General features: G+C 45.8%; 2 protein-coding genes across 3 annotated transcripts; one reads left to right on the plus strand and one right to left on the minus strand.

Annotated features, from left to right (window-relative positions):
• Positions 1-1,305: 1,305 nt before the first annotated feature.
• med23 (mediator complex subunit 23) lies at positions 1,306-13,659 on the minus strand. 2 transcript variants are annotated; one of them, XM_058056301.2, is made up of 31 exons: positions 13,404-13,659; positions 12,970-13,001; positions 12,793-12,880; positions 12,593-12,717; positions 12,387-12,498; positions 12,030-12,128; positions 11,867-11,968; positions 11,729-11,798; positions 11,375-11,487; positions 11,214-11,309; positions 10,032-10,049; positions 7,915-8,121; positions 7,480-7,623; positions 7,273-7,412; positions 6,948-7,193; positions 6,740-6,882; positions 5,980-6,154; positions 5,743-5,906; positions 5,535-5,659; positions 5,260-5,465; positions 4,936-5,116; positions 4,685-4,855; positions 4,386-4,602; positions 4,202-4,311; positions 3,445-3,571; positions 3,199-3,364; positions 3,064-3,136; positions 2,777-2,991; positions 2,576-2,696; positions 2,385-2,516; positions 1,306-2,216 (listed from the first exon to the last, which is right to left on the minus strand). In XM_058056301.2, the coding sequence occupies exons 1-31, from the start codon at positions 13,452-13,454 to the stop codon at positions 1,929-1,931; spliced, it is 4,257 nt and encodes a 1,418-aa protein (XP_057912284.2). In that variant the 5' UTR covers positions 13,455-13,659; the 3' UTR covers positions 1,306-1,928. The 2 variants fall into 2 exon arrangements, with proteins under 2 accessions (XP_057912284.2, XP_057912285.2); XM_058056302.2 differs by lacking the exon at positions 10,032-10,049 and having other exon boundaries at positions 13,404-13,657.
• Positions 13,660-14,494: 835 nt separating this feature from the next.
• On the plus strand, positions 14,495-17,924 carry il20ra (interleukin 20 receptor, alpha). The gene is made up of 7 exons (XM_058057057.2): positions 14,495-14,803; positions 15,424-15,547; positions 15,616-15,827; positions 15,913-16,088; positions 16,179-16,323; positions 16,397-16,533; positions 16,607-17,924. Exons 1-7 carry the CDS (start codon positions 14,752-14,754, stop codon positions 17,477-17,479), a joined length of 1,719 nt encoding a protein of 572 aa, XP_057913040.2. The 5' UTR covers positions 14,495-14,751; the 3' UTR covers positions 17,480-17,924.
• The last annotated feature ends 141 nt before the right edge of the window (positions 17,925-18,065 follow it).

An 18,065-nucleotide genomic window follows, 5' to 3' on the forward strand; every position in this document is an offset into this window, starting at 1 on the left:
ACATTTATGAGAGAAAAGTAGGAACTTTCCGACAATAACGACAATACATGAGCTTGTTTCTCATACATCCTTGCCTTCACGCCGTGAGAACTTACATTCAACCAGATACAAACCTATCAAACATATGCAAATTAAACTTAATATTGTGAAAGACTAATTAACAACTTAGAAAAATATACCTCGTTGGCTGCTGGTCGTGAAAAAAGGTCATTAAAGTCTTGGAAATCCATATGACTGTTAGCTTGCCACTTAAACAGTACGTGCTAATGACGCCCTGTGCGTTTACAACTTCCTCCTTTTGTCCTTCAATTAATGCTGCCACTAGCAGCACAAACAAGAATCTTTAGTTCCGCCATGGGAACAACGAAAACATACACAATATATTCATGAACTTATTTGTCAGCTCATTATAATAATGTACGACCTTTTAAACTGTTTTTAAGCTTCAATTAAATAAATAAATAATTAACTAAATTCCTGAACTGATTTAATAATTATGCTTAGTGCATTTCTGTAACAGCACTTACAATACATTTATGAGACATAAAAAACCAACATACTAATCCATTGTAATTTTTCAAAAAAAAATGTAAAAATCATCGCCCTCAAACACTGGCATTTTAAGCCATTTTTGGATGCTTCTCAGGCCCCTGTTTGAGCGTGGGTGAGGTTTCCCCTGTGTATTAGAAAAGTGCATTAGAAGCAAGGTGAACAACAACAAAAATGATTTTTGTCAAAAATAATCGCCTTCGAACACTGGCATTTTATGCTGTTTTTGGGTGCTTCTGGCGCCCGTGTTGACTGTGTGTGAGGTTTCCACTGTGTTTTTGACCAGAAAAGAGCATTAGAAGCAAGTTGAAAAAAACAGAAAAAAATGACATGCTAACCCCTTACGATTTTTGTCAGCTCTATGAGGCTTGACGACGGTCACGTGGACGTGGAAGTAAACTCTCAGCCACCAGGGGGCAGTAGAGTGTGAAGGCTGTTTTGGAAGTGTCCCAGTTGGTGCTTCCAGTGAAACGAAACGAAATAAAAATAGAAAAAAACTCACAAAAGGTGGCAATAAATGATTTACCTTGATATTCAGTGTTTACTGCAACTTTAATGTTATTGTGCAGTGCAGCTTTTTTATTGAATGGCTATTGGTACGGTAGGGACATTTTATCTGATGCTGGCACCATAAAACGTTTACAGGCGTGTATCCTTACAAGACCAGTTAAACAAATGACTCGTCAAACAGGTGAAAGTGTTCCTATGACTGGACTGATTGTTTTATAGTGTTGGCACTGCTGTCATGTGATTTCCCTGCCGTGGTACAGCTGGTGTTGTACTTTTTAGCGACCTCTAACTGTGGAAAAAGGAAGTGCAAGCCTTCATGTTGACTGGGGTATCCTTAGCAGTCATTGGCAGCTTGAAGACGCTTATATTTCACTACTTATAGCCCAAAAGGCAACACTTTAATTACTTTTTATTTCACCTGCCCAGCAAAAAAAAAAAAAAAAAAAAAACACTGCTGGGATTTGGACTTGTCTTCTCATCGTTAATTAAACTGCCGTCATGGTCGCGGTGCTGGAACAAATCCCACAGCACCCCACTTCTTGAACCAATACTTTTATAAGATGCATTTCAGATTAATTAGTATATTTGAGTCCACGGGGTATACACAGCCCAATGTTTGTTAGCAGAAATGACTTTTATTGTAAAAAGAAGGCAATAAAAAATAGCATGATCAACGTTTCACGTAGGACTGCAATCTATTTGTGGCGGCGGCGAGTTGGGAAGGGGGCATGATGTAAATGAGCATAAGATGCATTTCCTAAAAGGGAGTAAAGTTTTCCCATAATGTCAGAAACAAGACTGAGCCTCGCTTTTGAAAGAGCGTCCGTAGAGGGTTTAAACACTGACGATGCTAAAGGAGTCCATTTTGCCTACATGGAGGCGTGCGCATGCTGCGAGGAGGAGGAGGAAGGCGAGGAAGTGGCCACGGCGACGGCGGTTGCTGAGGTCGCCATGGAGGATGATGAAGACGACGATGAAGGCTGAGGTGTGGAGGTGATGGCGGATGGGACGGTGGACACGGTGACGGCCGACGAAGATGACAACGAGGATGGGGCCGTCGCCGCCGACGATGCAGACGTGTCGATCTTGCTGCTGTGCGTGATGAAGCGAAGACGAAGCTTCATGGCCGGACGAAGAGTCATGATGATTTTCTCCACCTGCACAGGAAGACGGATGGACGTTTTTTATAGTAAATTTCTATTTATACTCTTTTTTTTTTTTTTTTCCATTTAGTAGTGGAGTTGTTGCCGATGTCCATTCTCAGCTAAATGTAAAAATGTAATATGCGTCCCTCCACAACTATTGAGAATGTATTGAGAAGTGACCTGCTCCTTGACGCTGTCTCCTGTGTACATGTACTTGATGTGGTACAGGAAGTCACAGATGGGGTCCATGTAGTCGAGATGTTGGCAGTGTTGGTCCACCACCTGCAGCATCTCATAGAAGGCCACGCCAATCTGGAAACAACATGAGCTTTACTGCGTCCAGCGACTCCAACGTTGCTTCACTCATTTACCTCCAACATGCATCGTGTCCTCTCCTGCTGGAAGCGCTGCAAGAAGGGTCCGACCAGGTGGTACACGTACAGCAGCTGGAACTCCGTCTGGACCACCGGCTTCAGCGTCTCTGAAAGGAATCTACACAAACACAGACGGAACATGAAGAAGCGTCCAAAAGAAGAAGCGAGGCAAAAGGAGCGCGAGTGGTCCCGTCTGACTTGGGAATGAGTGACAGCTGCCCGATGGACGAGTGGTGCCAGATGGCGTGCGCCAGCGCCAACACGTAGCTGCAGCTGATCTCGCTGTAGCTCTGGTGGCACGCCGTGAAGTCCAGCAGGGAGAAGGGGTCGCGCGCCCACGCCGTCTCCGACGTCAGCGCCGGCGAGCCCATGACGGCCACGATGCGGTCGTGCAGGACGATCCAGTACGGCTCCTGCAGGGAAGAGACAAGCTGAAGCAGCGTGGAGCGAGGAGACGTTCTTCTTATGTTCTTCTGCTTCCTCACCGGCAAAGCGGTGATGACGAGGCCGATGGCGTTCATCCAGGCTGTGATGCTCTCACGAGGAACAAGAGGTTGGCTGCCATGAAGAAACAAAACCATGTAAGGAGTAAATAAGGTGTCGCCATCTTCGCTCCTCACCTCTTCAGGACCACGTTGAGGAGAGCGTTGCCCACGTCTTTGCCGGGCACGGCGAGCGCCATCAGCTCCACGCAGGTGACATGCAGGGCGTGCGCCGCCGGGTTGGGGAACTCGTTGAAGCGCCAGTCGCAGTTGGGGAAGGGGCCGGGCGACTTCCCAGCCATGGGTGAAGGCAGCGTTAAGGAACAGCGGCTCAAACAAAAGAAGAAGCAGCTTTTTTTTCCCACAAAGAATTGATCAGGATATTGTCCACCAGGCGTCCAATCAGCTTGCAGTAGTAAGTGTCGTCGGGGGTCCAAACATTATCGTCTCTTTGGTTCATGCCGAACTTCAGGTAGGTCTCGCTGAGGCACCATCCGGGGGTCCGGTTGTCCTGACCAAGACAACGTTAAAGCGTAAAGCCGTGAGGTACACGGGAACACAAGGACACGAACACACGGGTCAAAGCACAAAACAAAACTTTGGCGCAGAGTCCTCCGGCAATACAAAGCTGCCCGGCGGATGCCTGTCTGTAAATCATGCGGCGGAAAAATACATTGGTGAACCCACGCGCGTATCGGCCGATTCAAGTAAAGAACGCAAATATCGTCCAATCCTTAATCAGTACAGTATTCCCTCCTATTCCCTCCTATTCCACAGCGGTTAACTGCTTCCGAGTTCATTTCTGCCAAGTAGGATTCCTTATTTCTAAAGGGAATATTTTCATAGTTAACACATACAACCGTCTATATACGTTTAACATTGTTAAAGCCCTCTTGACATGAAATAACACCCCTATAGTAGGCTTTACGCTCCTACTACCCAAATTAGAGAGAGAAAATGTCATATAAAACATAAATAAGTCGTGCAATAAATAAATTAAAAAAATTGGCTTTAATGTGCATTTTTTTGGTAATAAAAGGCCATATATAACAGCATGATATATTTCTGAATATATTTAGGTAAAAGCGTGATAGTGTGAGGCTGCGAGGGATTACCGTGTAAAGCAGGAGGTGCACCCTACCTTGAGTGACATCATGATGGCGTGCACCAGCTTCCTCTTCAGGCTGGTTCTGTCCCTCAGGTGTCGCTCGTAGTAGTGGAGGGTGTTGTACAGGTACGTCACAGGACGGTCTGCGGTAAAAGCACACGGCGGGACGTGAGAATGGGACACTTTTACTCGAACTTCAAACATGATCCTGACTCACCGTGAAACTTGTAGAGGCCACCCAGGTGGTCAAGCAGGGTTTCCAGCGATTTGGAGACGGGGATGAGCTCCAGGAAGCGGTGGATGACGATGTCAAAGACGGGCAGGAAGCGCAGGCACACGTTGCCAAAGTAGATGGGCATGTACTGATGCTGCACCTGCATGGGGGGGTTGAGCTGCTCTGCCACGCCCTCAAAGTACAGCTTCTCGGGGTATTTCTACACCAGGAGGAGCAGAAAGATAGTTAGCAAGTTAGCATCCGTACCAGGAGCGGCGCTGCGCGGTGCCATGACGGAATACCATGTGGTAGCTCATGTGCTTGTTGTGCCAGTCGCTCTGCAGCCAGTGCTCGGGCGAGTTCTCCTTCACAAAATCGTTGACTCTGTTGCGGAAGTCGTCCGACTTGAGCAGCAGCAGCTGGATGATGAAGTAGCACACCTGCGCCTCGTTGCGCTCGTGGCTACGCATCGCCTGGACCACACGGCGGGGGGCGATGAGTCACGACAAGAACGAAAGGGCGTCTCGGCCGCGTGCGCGGCGGCATGGCTCACCAGACACAGGATGACTCTGTCCAAGGTGACGATGTTGTATTTCCACACCATGTCGTTGAGGATTTCGATGCACTTGTTGAGCTGGGGACCGCCGGGCGACGTGGAGAACTCGTAGACCAGGAAGTCGGCGAACGTGCGCATGTGGGCCACGAGGGCACGGGCCCCAATTCGCTCCAAGACCCTGAGGGAGGCAGGAGTAACACGGTGGTTGCATTTCATATATTTGTATATATATTAGGATCCAGAGGACCTTCTGATGAACTTCTAATGATTGTCGCCATTGGCATCTGTGAAGGCTTGTGAAGGATCAACTTCGCTACTGACTTGAAGCCAATCTGGTTAATGTGGTCCGTCTCCAGCAGCATCTTCCACAGCAGACACAGGAAGAACGGCGGCGAGCCCTGCATGGAGAAGTGCGTGATGATGTCCTCCTCGTTGGTCATGGACTTCCACTTCCTGTACTCCTCTTCCACGTTCTTCTTCAGGTTGAAGCGCGGCTCCTGGGGGACGTTGTTCTGTTTGAAGAAGGCCTGAAGGGGGAAACGATCAACGGATTGGTGGCGTAGTAGGACGTAAGTGCATAGGAAGCGAATGAGCACCTGAAGTGGCGCGGGGAAGCAGGAGAGCGTGTGAGCAGCCCAGTTATGAGGGGTGAAGTTCATGATGGTTTGCAGGATGTCTTTACACCAGGTGCCATGGATGGAGTCGGAGCCTGTGAAGAAATCTAACACCCGGGCACATAAAGCCTGCCTTATTGTGGTGCAGGATGCTTGGTGAGACAAGAGTGGAGGTCCAAGCTTGCCATACCGGTCACGTGCGTGGCTCTGGCCAGGGTGAGGATGAGCGCTCGATTCAGCTCTTCCGACTCGACTGACAGCACCGTCTTTGGGTCGCTGAGGAAGCGGGTGAACTGCGGCTGCACCTCCGAGCTGCCCAGCGCTGTGATCAAGCGCAGAGCAGTGCTCTCCACGCTGAGCAAAGAAAGAAGGTCACAGAGAAGGAACACTCAAAGCAGCCTCGTCGCCTCTCACGCGCCGTGCTCACCATAGATGCAGCTGGTTCTGGTTGGTCTGCGGCACGGCGGCCAGACTGTGGAGATGACTCAGCAACTGGACGCGGTAGTGCGGCTGAATGTGGTGCATCCTGTAGCTGAACATCTCCAGCAAGGTGTGGAGGATTCCCCACGCGTAAGACTTGAAGACGTTGGGCAACAGCTGGCCTGAACACATGGAGGAGTGATCACATGGGCGATACTCTGGAAATGCTCCATTTACAGCCAGCTAAAGCACGCAAAGGATGGGGCGTTTATGAACAGTAATAATGACGTGGAGAGCAAGAGAAAGTGGAAAGGAAACCATAGCTCTCTTTGACTACATGTCATTTATCAACAGTATACTATTACACAGCCAATGTTGTAATAGCGGCAAGGAGCAAACTGCCCAGTCAGCATTAATAGTGCTGATGAGTTGATTGCAAACATTGAGTTTCAGCAGCTGTGTACAAATATTTTAAAGCGCCTGTAGAGATAGATAAAACTCCTAATGACATATCAAGCTGATTTTGACAACAAAAGAGAGAGAGAGAGACTGACAAAGTGTGTGATGAAGAAAACGATTCTTCTTCGCAGAAGAAGACAACTTTAGTGGTTTTAGTTCCCAGGAGGAGGAAGACTTTTCTGGTAAGCTCCTGCTTTAGCTAGCCTTCTTATATGTTACAACATGGACATCTTTTTTGTTGCTTTAAATGTACTGGCTGTGGCTGAACTCTATCTAGTCCGGATATTACAGTAAATTTGGGGACTCACCAATGAAGCCTTTGATGCCCAAGGACTCGATTTCCATGTAGACCAGCAGCCTGCTGTACGTCTCCAACAGAGCGGGGGCAAGAGCGACGCTGGACTTGGCGTGGGCCAACTTGATGACCCTCGTGGCGATGCTGTGGATCAGACTGGACGGACGAGCGGAGCGTATCGGTGTTATGTCTTCCTGAGAAGGATTGCTGTCGTTCGCTACCTCATCTTTGCGTGCACGGTGAGTGAGTCCAGCAGGTTCATGGGTAGCGGCGTGAAGGAGCCCAACGCCGTGCAGTTGGTACCCGGCAGGTTGATGCGCATGGATTGTGTTCCGTAGATGGTCTCCACCAGAACGCCCATCGGCAGGGAGAAGCAGTCCGGGTTGGTGCTGTAAGCGTTGCACAGAAGAGCGATCTTATAGTCGGTCATGCCCAGCGTTTTGTTCCGCAACGACTGCTGGAGGAATCTGTAAACAACAGATGGAAGAGAAGATGTGGGAAAGCTCTGATGGTATCCACTGGAACGTAAAAGTACATCCTTCCTACTCGTGGTGCAGCTTCAGGGAGTGCGGTATGGGAATCTGTAGATTGGAGCTTTGAGCTTTGCGGTTCAGATGGATCCAGATGCAGGTCATGGCGAAGGCGTGAGTGGACTGTGGCTTGTTGATGTCTGGAACGGGAATGCACTGTGGAACAGAGAGGAATTAGGTGTCACAGCCAGAAAACTAACCGGAAAAGGTAGAACACACTTGCCTCTTTTTCAGGGTACAGCAGGTCAAAGAGCTTAATGACTGGCAGGAAGTCTGCTAAGGCGTTCTTCAGGATGCTTCCTGATATGAACTGCAGCAGAACCCACATCAAGTGGTCTCTTCCTTTTATAAGACCTCTACCTGCAAGCTGGAGTAAAGCAGCAGAGATGCTATATCAACGCCTCTTCAATATGTCAATAATGGTGCAGCATGCATGAGAAATTTGAAGGCTCTCCTTGACAGATTTGTTACAACGCAACAGCAACAGAGCCGATGTTGTAATAGTGGTAAGAAGCTCAGTCAGAGAATATACAGTAGAATTTAGAGAACTCAGCAAAGTATTATTTTTCACGTAATACTGAAATATTTATTTCTTGATAGCTGTTTTTGGTCATTTATGAAGTATAACTTAAGTATAACAGAAAACGCGTCCCCTCACCTTTTGGTGCAAAGAAAGCACCATGTGTGGGAAGCTGGCAAACTGAAACAGGACAAAGAAGATGAGCTGCGAGGACAGGTGCTCCCACAGAAGCTGGCTAGTCCCGCCCACGTCGGCATCAAAGTTTTCTTCCGTCTCCGAGCGCTCCATGGCGTACATCACCAGGTCCACCAGCTGCTCCTCCAGCACGGGACAACGCTGCTTTTGCTAGCAGGAGAGAGAGAGAGATACAGAGATGAATATGGAAGAGAGAACGCTCAATCATTATTTCATTTGAGTTTGCTGGAGCTCCTTAATGTGCGTGCAGATTGGATCGATTCATGTACTGATCTCTCTATGCCGCCATATACCATTGTAATGTTTTTTTTTTCACAGGCAAAGCAGAAATTCAGAAAATAAAAGGCAAACAATGACAAAATGTCCTCCAAAAAGAGCTCTATGGGCCTCATTCACCAAAAAAAATTGCTTTGAGTAACAGGCACAACAGTAGCTCATGTTAGGGACGACCGTGTCTGTCCTGCAATAAAAGCCCGACCAAGTCTGGTGCTTGTGTGTCTCACCCAGCATTACAGTAACATTACCGACACTGCACCGGCTTTCGATAACAACCATTGAGTTTAGCAAATGAGGCCCAATGTCTGCTACATGAAACAGCAGTACAACATGCAATGCATTTGTTCTCTTTGCAATCTTCAGGTCATGCCAACAACAACAACAACAGAAATAATACACATGTGGAATACTTGTACATTTGACAAACGCCACAAGAGCCAGTAATGGAGGAAAAGAGGCGAGGAATCAAAAGGACGACAGGACAAAGGAGGGAATAAGGGTGCAGGTGAAAGTGGAAAGTGATAATGGGTATGTCTGCCTCCCTAAAAATGCACACCAGAATCCCAACCATCAACTAAACTTTACGCTTTGGCAAAGACACGGCAGAAGCAAGGAGGACGTTTCGCGCCGCTCTTTCCCCGGAACGAGGCGTGAGCACCAGATGATAAAGCAGAAGGAACGGGCTGTGCGACACAGTCGAGGCATGCAGGCCGCGGTTTTTGTGAAGAAGAGGAGTTGTGAGGCTTGGTTTTGGACAGCCTTGAACGCAACTATTCTTCTACACACGCAGAGAATAAGGCGCACACAAAAGAGAGCAACACAAGGAAAAAGCCATGTCGTCTTAGAAGAGAAGCAGATCCAAGTGGACTTTCATCTACAAACTAATTGGTGAAAATGGAAGGAAATATGGCATCTTCTATTCTGGGACGAAGTGGTGTTTCCACACCCAACTAGCCAAGATTGACAAGCAACCCAGTGGGAAGTCCCAGTTATAACAGAAAAAGTCAAAGTTATGAGATAAAAAGTCAGAATTATGAGATTGGAAAGTCGAAATTCACTGGCATCTTCATCACATGGCACTTTAGAATTTATACTTTTTTTTCCTATTGCATAATTATGGTATTTTTATCTTGTAATTTTGACTTGGGATCATTAATGATGACTATCTCATAAATTACTTATTTCATAATCATCTGATCATTTCGACTTTTTTCTCAATTTTGACTTTTCATCTCAAAATTCCAAATTTTTATCTCATAATTTCAATTTTAAAAAGCTACTTATCTTCCTTCCTTATCTTTTTTCTCGATTTTCACTTTTCCTCTCTTATAATTACAACTTTTTATCTTATGACTTTCTTATTTCAGAATTTTCATCTCATAATTTAAACATTTTATCTCTCATTTATTTTACTTTATCTCATAATTGTAACTTTTCATCTCATAATTTGGGGTTTTAATTGAATTTTGGACATTTTATTTCATAAAGAGAAATCTTTTTTTATCTCATAATTTAAACTTTTTATCTCATAATTATGACTTGGTACTGAGATATTTGATTTCTTTCAGTGGCGGAAATGAGCTTCCATACCGAGGTGCTCGACTGAAGTGTCTAAATACTTTAGTCCACATCTGCTGCATTCACCCCAAGCTCCGTGGCCTTTTCTCTGGGCTCCACGCTTTTGCTTTGCTGTGGCACATTTACTTATTTGTTTCCCTTTCCAGGTTGGTCGTGTGACCATGAGGAGGAGGAGGAGGAGGAGAGAAGGAGGAGCAACGACATACCTGAGCAATGTTCAGAGTCTTAAAAGAGAAGCGTGTGTCGCACAAGAGACGAGAAACAAAGAGGGACGAACAAACAAAAGAGGGAGAAAAGAGGGAGAGAGAGAAAAAGTGGTGACTCACGAGCGAGGTCGTTTGCCGCCAAAAAAGAAAAAAAAACCCAAACATGCAAACGGGAGTTCATTGTTGATGTGTAGACACCAGAGCGTTCCTCTTTGCTGACTGCCCCCGCGTCAGTCACCTTGCAGTTTTGACCAGTAGAAAAGCATTATGGGTAAAAGTACTTTGTTTTGTACGTATGCAGTATCGTTAGCAGAGGAGGGCTTGGGGGAGGGGCACTGCAGGAATAAAAAGGTAAAGATGGAGGAAAGTGAGGATCAGTGGTTCCTACACAAAGGCTCAATCTGGACGTGACGACCCCAGCAGGGTAAATCACGGCAATCATCATCACCAATAAGCCCAATGAGTTCAACTACTTCCTCAAATAGTGGCCTTCGTCTTCATATATGTTGGTTATGTCAACAACGTTGCTCATCTACTAGGTGACTCTATAACGTCGTAAATATTACATGCAGTGTTACCTTTCGGTAGTGGCCTGACGCATTGTGAGAGAGTGTGTGGTGAAGCTAGTCGCCAGCCGGTGTGTGTGACGAGGTGTAACGTACGGTGTAACTACCAGTAACGTAGTTCTTGGGTTGTTGACAATAATAATAATAATAATGTTGCTGCAGCTTCCCGGATATTTTGCCAGAAGGCTTTACAGATGCGTCCAATTCCATGTATTCTTAGCTGCAAGGACATGTGCTCAATTCTCACATAAGGATTTTGAATGATGGGCAAAATTGCAAGAAAAAACACAAATTTTCCTTTAACCTAATCTATGCTTGATAGTCTCAGTAGTCGTGTGCACCAAATCCTGCGGTCACTATTTGAGGAAATATTGTATTGAGCTTTCTTTGTCGTGTATTTTGATGCCAGCTAGAAAGGCGACCTCGGGGAAACACTGATGCTGCAAAAAAAAGGAAGATGCAGAAAGCAGGAACTCAACTATAAACAAAGAAATGTTATCGTGTTTGGTTAGTTGAGGAGAAGGGGTATTTCCGGGTCTGGGGTCTAGCAAGGCCCCGTGTCTGATGACAGGAAGAAGCATGAAGGTGGTGGTGGTGGTGGTTGTGGCAAATGTACCTGTTTGCTGAGTCCTAACATGTTGCACACCATCTCTCTTGAGCAGGGCTGCTCCAGAACGTAGCGCAGCAAGCCCGTCTGCGGCTCAAACAGGTCCTGTGCAAGCACATGAAACATACTTTAATGCTCCTGTTTAGTGCACGAGTGTCCATGGGTCTCACCTTGTCGAAGGGCAGCATGCCTTTCAGCGGGAAGCGCAGGGTCGTGGGGTCCAGCTTCCAGGAGTTGCAGATGGCGCCGCTGTTGTTGACTACCGGCAACAGGCTGCACCGACCTACGGGCAAACAACAATTGCACACTCACATGGGACCCCGTACATCTAACAGTATGTTTATTACTGTACTGTTAATCTGAAAATACAACTGACGGCAAACAATAAAATAGTTACAGTTATGTGCACTGACAACAACATTGAAAAGAAATTAATGCCGCCTCAGACGTCTGTAAAATTACATTGTACTAGTGTAGAGCTACAGTGTTGATGTAAAAAATGGTAGGAGTGCTCATTTTCTTACCACAGATGGAGTTGATCCTTGCTGTGGGTCGGAAACTGTCAACAAAGTCTGATATCAAGCTGCCGAGAAGCTAAAAACACAACAAGCTAAGTTAAGACCTCAGTACAAACATTTATATAAAAAAACACAGACACTCACCCAGTGTGACAGTTGACCTTCTGGGTAGAGTTTTCGGATCTCTGTGACAGCAAAGTAGGCGGGCAGCAGACAAGCGTTCCTGTCTAGGATATACTCCACTACCTGTCAATCCATTCCCATTAATTCACATGGGCATACATTTCATCGTATTGAGGGTGCACACCTCTCGGGCTGTCAGCAGCTGTCGCACTATGGCCGAGCTGACGGTGATGGGGATGCTCTGGATTTTGTCCAGCACGGCTTTCAGTAGGTCTCGAACGCCCTGAAATACGAACACAGGCGCAGAGTAGCTGAGGAGGAGGTTTTTATTGTTGGAAATGAAAGTGCTCAAAGGGCAAAGCAACACATAATATTGATCAGGACAAAGTCATTTTTTATGTGTGTTTTAGGGATACTCCAATCGGGGTTTTATGCTGCAGAGTCCATTACCAATCATCCGTGAGTGAAATCAGTTGATATCAATCACATGGATTAATTATACATTTTTTTTAAAGGGTGTGTGTGCAAGTGATGAGAGTACCTTGTAGTCCACTCCTCCGATGATCTTGCGGATGAGCTTGAAGGTCAAGGCCCACAGCTGCGTCCTCTCCCACTCCAAGTTGTCGGAGCTGATCAGGGCAGCGCAAACCATCCTGAAATGTCAACATATCGTTAGATGAATACCACTCTGGCAGTATTATCTTTGATGGGGAAGAATTTTTGATAGAGAGAAAGTATTTTGTGTACCTGGGTGGTAAGAGACTGGTCTCTACAGCCATTGCCAGACAATCGTAGAGGAAGGAGATTCTTTTGGGGCTATGCTGGCTGTGTATAAAGCGCACAATCCACTGCACGCACTGTTCGTGAGACTCCTGCAGGAAGACGGCAAGTCCTCCTGGTCATATGCGATCATATGTACTTGATCTTTATGAGTGTGTATGACAAACCTGAGGTAAAGTTCCCCAGTATTGCTGGAAGGCTCCGAGACAACTGATCAGTTTTGTCCTCTCATCCTCTGGAGAGTCCATACACATCCTGAAATCACAACAAACACATTACAAACTCCGTCCCGATGCGTTTAACATTTCAAATAACACTTTTGTGACTTATGTGGGTGACATTACCCAGCAAACGCCTCTTCAACCATCTCAGTTTTCTGAGGAAACAAGAAGAAAACAATATAAAAAAACCACACACATCAGCTTAAAAGGTACTGTGGTAATTTGACAATAGGCATACGATGTTGCAGTAGTGTGAAAAAACATTAGCGGTGGCTACTATTTGTAATTTAGCTAATCTAAATAGTCACAGTTCCCAGTATGATGCAGAAATTACATTCACAATAACAAGACTATGGTGAAAATGAATGAATATCACTCGGCTACCATTGGGTCGTTTCCAGTAGTAGTTTTTGGAGTGTTAGTTTATAAGATATATGATGAAACTATTGACAAATGATGTTACTACTAGCATTACCGAAACGCACAATGATAGCTCCCCAGTGTTGGAGATCGCCGGTGCTAATGATGTAAAGATGGTAAATGTGTACAAATATTACCACAACATCTTCAAAGATGCTCTGCAGCTGCGTTTCCATCGTAAGCGCCATGTTTGCAGAAATAAGGCGCTTGTTTTGGAGAATACAGCCTTACATGAACCCTGAAGGTAGCTTATCACTTGCTTTTAGCCGAAATGCTATCACTAAAACTAAAGATGTGAGGCGGGTGCAACCTCAAAAATAATCCGGTGAAGAACGACCAAGCAACGACAGGTAGTTCCGACCCACTGTAAAATTGAGATCTTCTCGATTTAGTTTTTGGACGATGTCACATTCATATTTTATTCTGAGAACATTTACATTTCTCTGGTAACTGTATTAGGCTGAGTTTTTAGTTTGCTGATTGAAGGATGACGTTTTGTATTGTTTTTGGGCTTCCTTTCTTCTGGCAATCTGCGAGAACATTGTCCACCAGATGTCACTGTAGCCTACTTATACGCGCTGGCAAACAAAGGGAATGTACTGTACTTGGCATGGCTACATCATCAATAAAGTTGTTATTTTTGCTAGTGCACCTTATTTTAAATACTGCACCTTACTTAAAATGGTACCAAATACAAAAGAAATGCGGTTCATGAATGTTGGGTTAAAAAAAAAACACATATGCGCAAGCCCATAATTTGCGCACCTGGGGACAAACTAGAGGTGGGCGATACTGCAATTGTTGGTGTCTACATGATACCAAGGGATTTTTTGACTTTGCCGTTAAGCTGTTGATCATAATGATTTATTTAGTATTAATTTGTTGATTTTAATCAGAACAAAAGCCAGAACAAACGAGAAAAGTATTCTACCAACAACTAAATTACTTTTGGGAAGAATTTAACAAAAGAAATACAAAACTATGTGAGGCAATGTAAAATATTGAATACAATAATACAATTATTTGAGCAAAATAGTTAATATATTACAAAATAATTCGTTTTTGGCCCAAAGCAGGCAATGACATATTCTCTGATATTTTTTTTTAACAAAAACATGTAAGAATATGAACAATACAACAAAAAACAGACATTCGATCAATCACATTAAGCTAGTATGAAGAGATACTTGGTATCGATACTATCGACATTTGGATGGATCCACCCAGCCGTAGTGTAAACGAGTGCAGTCACATTCTTTCCGTAACAACCACGGAACACCTGTGGATTGGCTGCCAGATTTGTTATTTGCCTTTGAGCCACAAGGCGCACTACGTTTATGTCTTTGTTTGCCTACTTTAACTTGACCTTTTGCTAAACCACTTCTCTCATCTGCGGTCGCCCGGTGTGGCAGGCAGGTGAGACGGCCGATGGCCGGGGAGGCATCATCGCGCTTCCTTGTGGAAACATGAGCTCTCCCTCCACTCATGTGGACTGTTTTGTTACTCCTAAACCTCGGGGATGTGTGCTACTCTACAGGTATGTTCCTGTTTGTTTCTAAATACGTTTTATGTGTTTACGTAGAGACTGATTTGCTTCCTGCCACCATACTGTATGGTTACAGTATGGTTTACAGTACAGTACAGTACAGTATGTTACATCCAAATCTATTATCACTGCACTGGAACGCAACGTCCCTCTGACAAAGGCAGGTGCATTGTTATGATTATACAAATACTTGCCACTTGGCATCGTCGATAATTGGTTGGTAATGATGGTTCTGGCACATTTTCAAACCCACACATCTGTGGGTTTGAAAATACAAATAGTTCCAGTATATACTTTGTGTGCAACTTCCCCGTAAGAATCAAGGTCATGATTGAGCTTTGGGTAGTGACCAAAAGGACGCTTGCATGGGTACGAGCGGCCAAAATGACTTTTATAGTAGGGTGGCTTGGCTCTCCAGCACTGAAAAGTAGAACTGCTGCTTGTCTCTGTGTCTCAGTGGGTGGAGGCGGGGCCTCTAGCATACACACGGAGTGAAGAAGAGTGTAACGTAGTCGAAATTACTGTATTGTATTGTCATTGCACTTTTCTTAAAAGTAATGTTCTCATTGACCCAATCTCATGTATTGTCTCGTGACCCCCCTACGAGTTAGGCACCTCCCCTCCCCCCAGCCCCATCAACGTCAGGTTCTCCTCGTTGAACCTGAGGAACGTTCTCCAGTGGCTCCCTGGAAATGCAACACCGGACGGCGCTCGCTTTACCGTGCAGTATGCCTTGTAAGCAAAGACGTCAAGCTGAGCAAAGACTTTTAGCTTCACTTGCTGACAAACGTTTATGTTCCTAGCTACGGGGACAGCGTGGAGAGCAGCAAAGGAAGGCGGGTCAACTGGAGGCCCGTGCAAAAGTGCAAGGAAATAGCCGAGACGTGGTGCGACCTGACCCGCGAGACATGGGATGTGGGGCAGAGCTACCACGGCAGGGTGCGCTCAGTCGTGGGCTCTGAGGCCTTCTCCAAGTGGGCTGTGACACGAGGGCGATTCAATCCAAAGTATGACAGTAAGTTGAACGCCACAAAAGGTAGACTATTCCAAATAGAATAAATGATATCAGACATTTTATGCCAAGCGTCTCGTTTTCTTAGCTGCTTTTGGGCAGCCTCTGCTTTCAGTGGAAGTAAAGGACAACAACGCCATCGTCCATCTGAAAGGTCCAATCAGATACCAGCCAGATGACCATGCCCCACCCATCTCAATGGTAACACTGTACCCCCACATGACCTACAACCTCTCGGTCCACAATAGGCGTCGTGACCAGGTGGTGAGTGGTTTATTGCAGCAACTTCTCATATCGAGTACAGGTACTGCCTATGAAAAGTTCTGTTCACAAAGTTCAGTTTTATGTTGGCAGCATCATTTCCCAGTCACGTCCAGCCCGTACACATACCATCTGAGGGATTATGACACGGAATACTGCTTTTCTGCCAAGGCCAGATTCCTTTCACTGCCCTTTCAGTGCCAGCAGTCAGAGCTTCACTGCCTAACCACCATTAAAGGTACAAACTAATTGCCTTTGTTTGTGTGTCACTCAGCCGACTGATGCCAATTCTGACTCGCTTGTTCCCCCAGATCCTGTGAAGGAGCAACTGCAGAAGGTGGTTGTGGGTATTGTGGTTCCATCGATATGCATCTGCATTCTTATGGTGGTAGGGTACCTTCTCTATCACTATCTGACAGGGAAAGAACACAAGAGGCCCTCGGTTCTGGTAAGAACTGGACTTTGTTGCTCAATCGTGTGTAGGATGCTGTATCTTCTCATCCTCCCTTTGTCCCTTCAAGGACACGCCATTGCTTCCCTCTACGCCCCTGACCTTCCCGCCCGAGAGGCTTAACCCCATCCTCGTCAGTACCGTCACAAACGATCTATCATCAGACACCAACGCATCATACCGTGGACTTCCCGAGAAGTGGAGACAGCAGTCTAATCTTGCCGTCCCGCTATCAAGATACGCCGCACAGCGACCAGAGCTGCCCTCAGAGCTGTCCCCGGACCTTCCCCTGGAGCTGGAGCGACCCTTGGACAATGATTCCAGCTACGGGGTTGTTGGCGTGGCTCGGAGAAACGACTCACATGATCATACTGATACTGTCGTCTCTCAGTCCTACTTCCCGCAGGAGTCCACCCAAGCACAGTTAGAGAGGAGCATTCAGGCACAAGCACCTTCTCCTATGCTTGATGTGGACATCGTAGAACAGGGAAACTTTTTAAGGTCTTATTTGACCAATAACCCTCCAAACGGCCTCAGAATACCCTCAGAAGGACAGACGGAGACGGAGCAGGACGTGAGGACACTTGGCAAAGACGTTCAAAGAGTACACCACCTCTCTACCACCCACGGCGCCCCCTCAAACGTCTCCCCAGATGACTACGGCGAACTCGCAGTGGTGGGATTGGAGGAAAACGGGCAGGACCAGTCGCTCCACGTCAACTGGGATCCATGGTTGAGGAAACTAGTGTTGCCGGGGATGGAGGTCAATCAGGAGAGAGGCAGCGAGGGAGAGGAGGCGGCAAATAAGGACCTGAGTTTGGACAATGTGCTCTTCAGACGAGCCTCCAGGGAGGAGGCGGGGTCACTGCCAGGGGACGATGCAGGCTGGGAGATGGACGATATTGTCAGCAAATGGAAGTTGGTTATCTCCTTGGAGGAGTAAGAATGGAACAATTGGACAAGCAAGCTTCATTTTGGAATAAAGTGCTGTGGTGATGCACATTCAACCAATCAACTTCATTTCACTCTTTTGAGTGTTTTTTGGGCATTGCTTTGCCCAACCTTTGCATATGACAGCACACTGATATGTTATCCTCCTGGTTATCACATACTGTATCCAAAATATTTCTGGTAAGACACTGAAAGAAGTACTGTTGTTTGGACATTTTTCTTTGTGAGTACTGCCCTGTTATTGTGTAACCTTAACAGTGTGGGGAAGGATAGTATTTCCTTCCTACTCTATCTCCCTTTTGTTTGTTATTCTCAAACACAACCAGGAATTACATAATCATGAATGCTGCTTTATATATACACTGTATATATATATTTTTTCCATGCAGAATTAATATTACACAAAAACACTGTCCTCCTTTCATGCGTTTGACAAAGTCTATATTATATTCCTCTTAATATGGAAGTACAAGTGGCCCATATAAAGCTATACATGTCGAACAAGGTTCAAGCAGTGATGCAAAAAGTGAGAAAATGGTAGTTATGACTTGTTACACTTTTCGTAACCATGGAGTTTA

This window comes from Doryrhamphus excisus, linkage group LG19, assembly GCF_037039965.1.
Source record: "Doryrhamphus excisus strain RoL-2023G ecotype Guam linkage group LG19, RoL_Dexc_Guam_v1.1, whole genome shotgun sequence".
NCBI lineage: Eukaryota > Metazoa > Chordata > Actinopteri > Syngnathiformes > Syngnathidae > Doryrhamphus > Doryrhamphus excisus.

Coding starts and splice junctions, on each gene's coding strand:
- med23 (XM_058056301.2), bottom strand. CDS start 13,454: ATGGCGCTTACGATGGAAACGCAGCTGCAGAGCATCTTTGAAGATGTT. Junction 5,117..5,259: donor ATTAACCAGATTGGCTTCAA/GTCAGTAGCGAA, acceptor TGCCTCCCTCAG/GGTCTTGGAGCGAATTGGGG. Junction 4,603..4,684: donor AGCACATGAGCTACCACATG/GTATTCCGTCAT, acceptor CTCCTGGTGTAG/AAATACCCCGAGAAGCTGTA.
- il20ra (XM_058057057.2), top strand. CDS start 14,752: ATGTGGACTGTTTTGTTACTCCTAAACCTCGGGGATGTGTGCTACTCT. Junction 15,548..15,615: donor TTTACCGTGCAGTATGCCTT/GTAAGCAAAGAC, acceptor TTATGTTCCTAG/CTACGGGGACAGCGTGGAGA. Junction 16,324..16,396: donor CTGCCTAACCACCATTAAAG/GTACAAACTAAT, acceptor TTGTTCCCCCAG/ATCCTGTGAAGGAGCAACTG.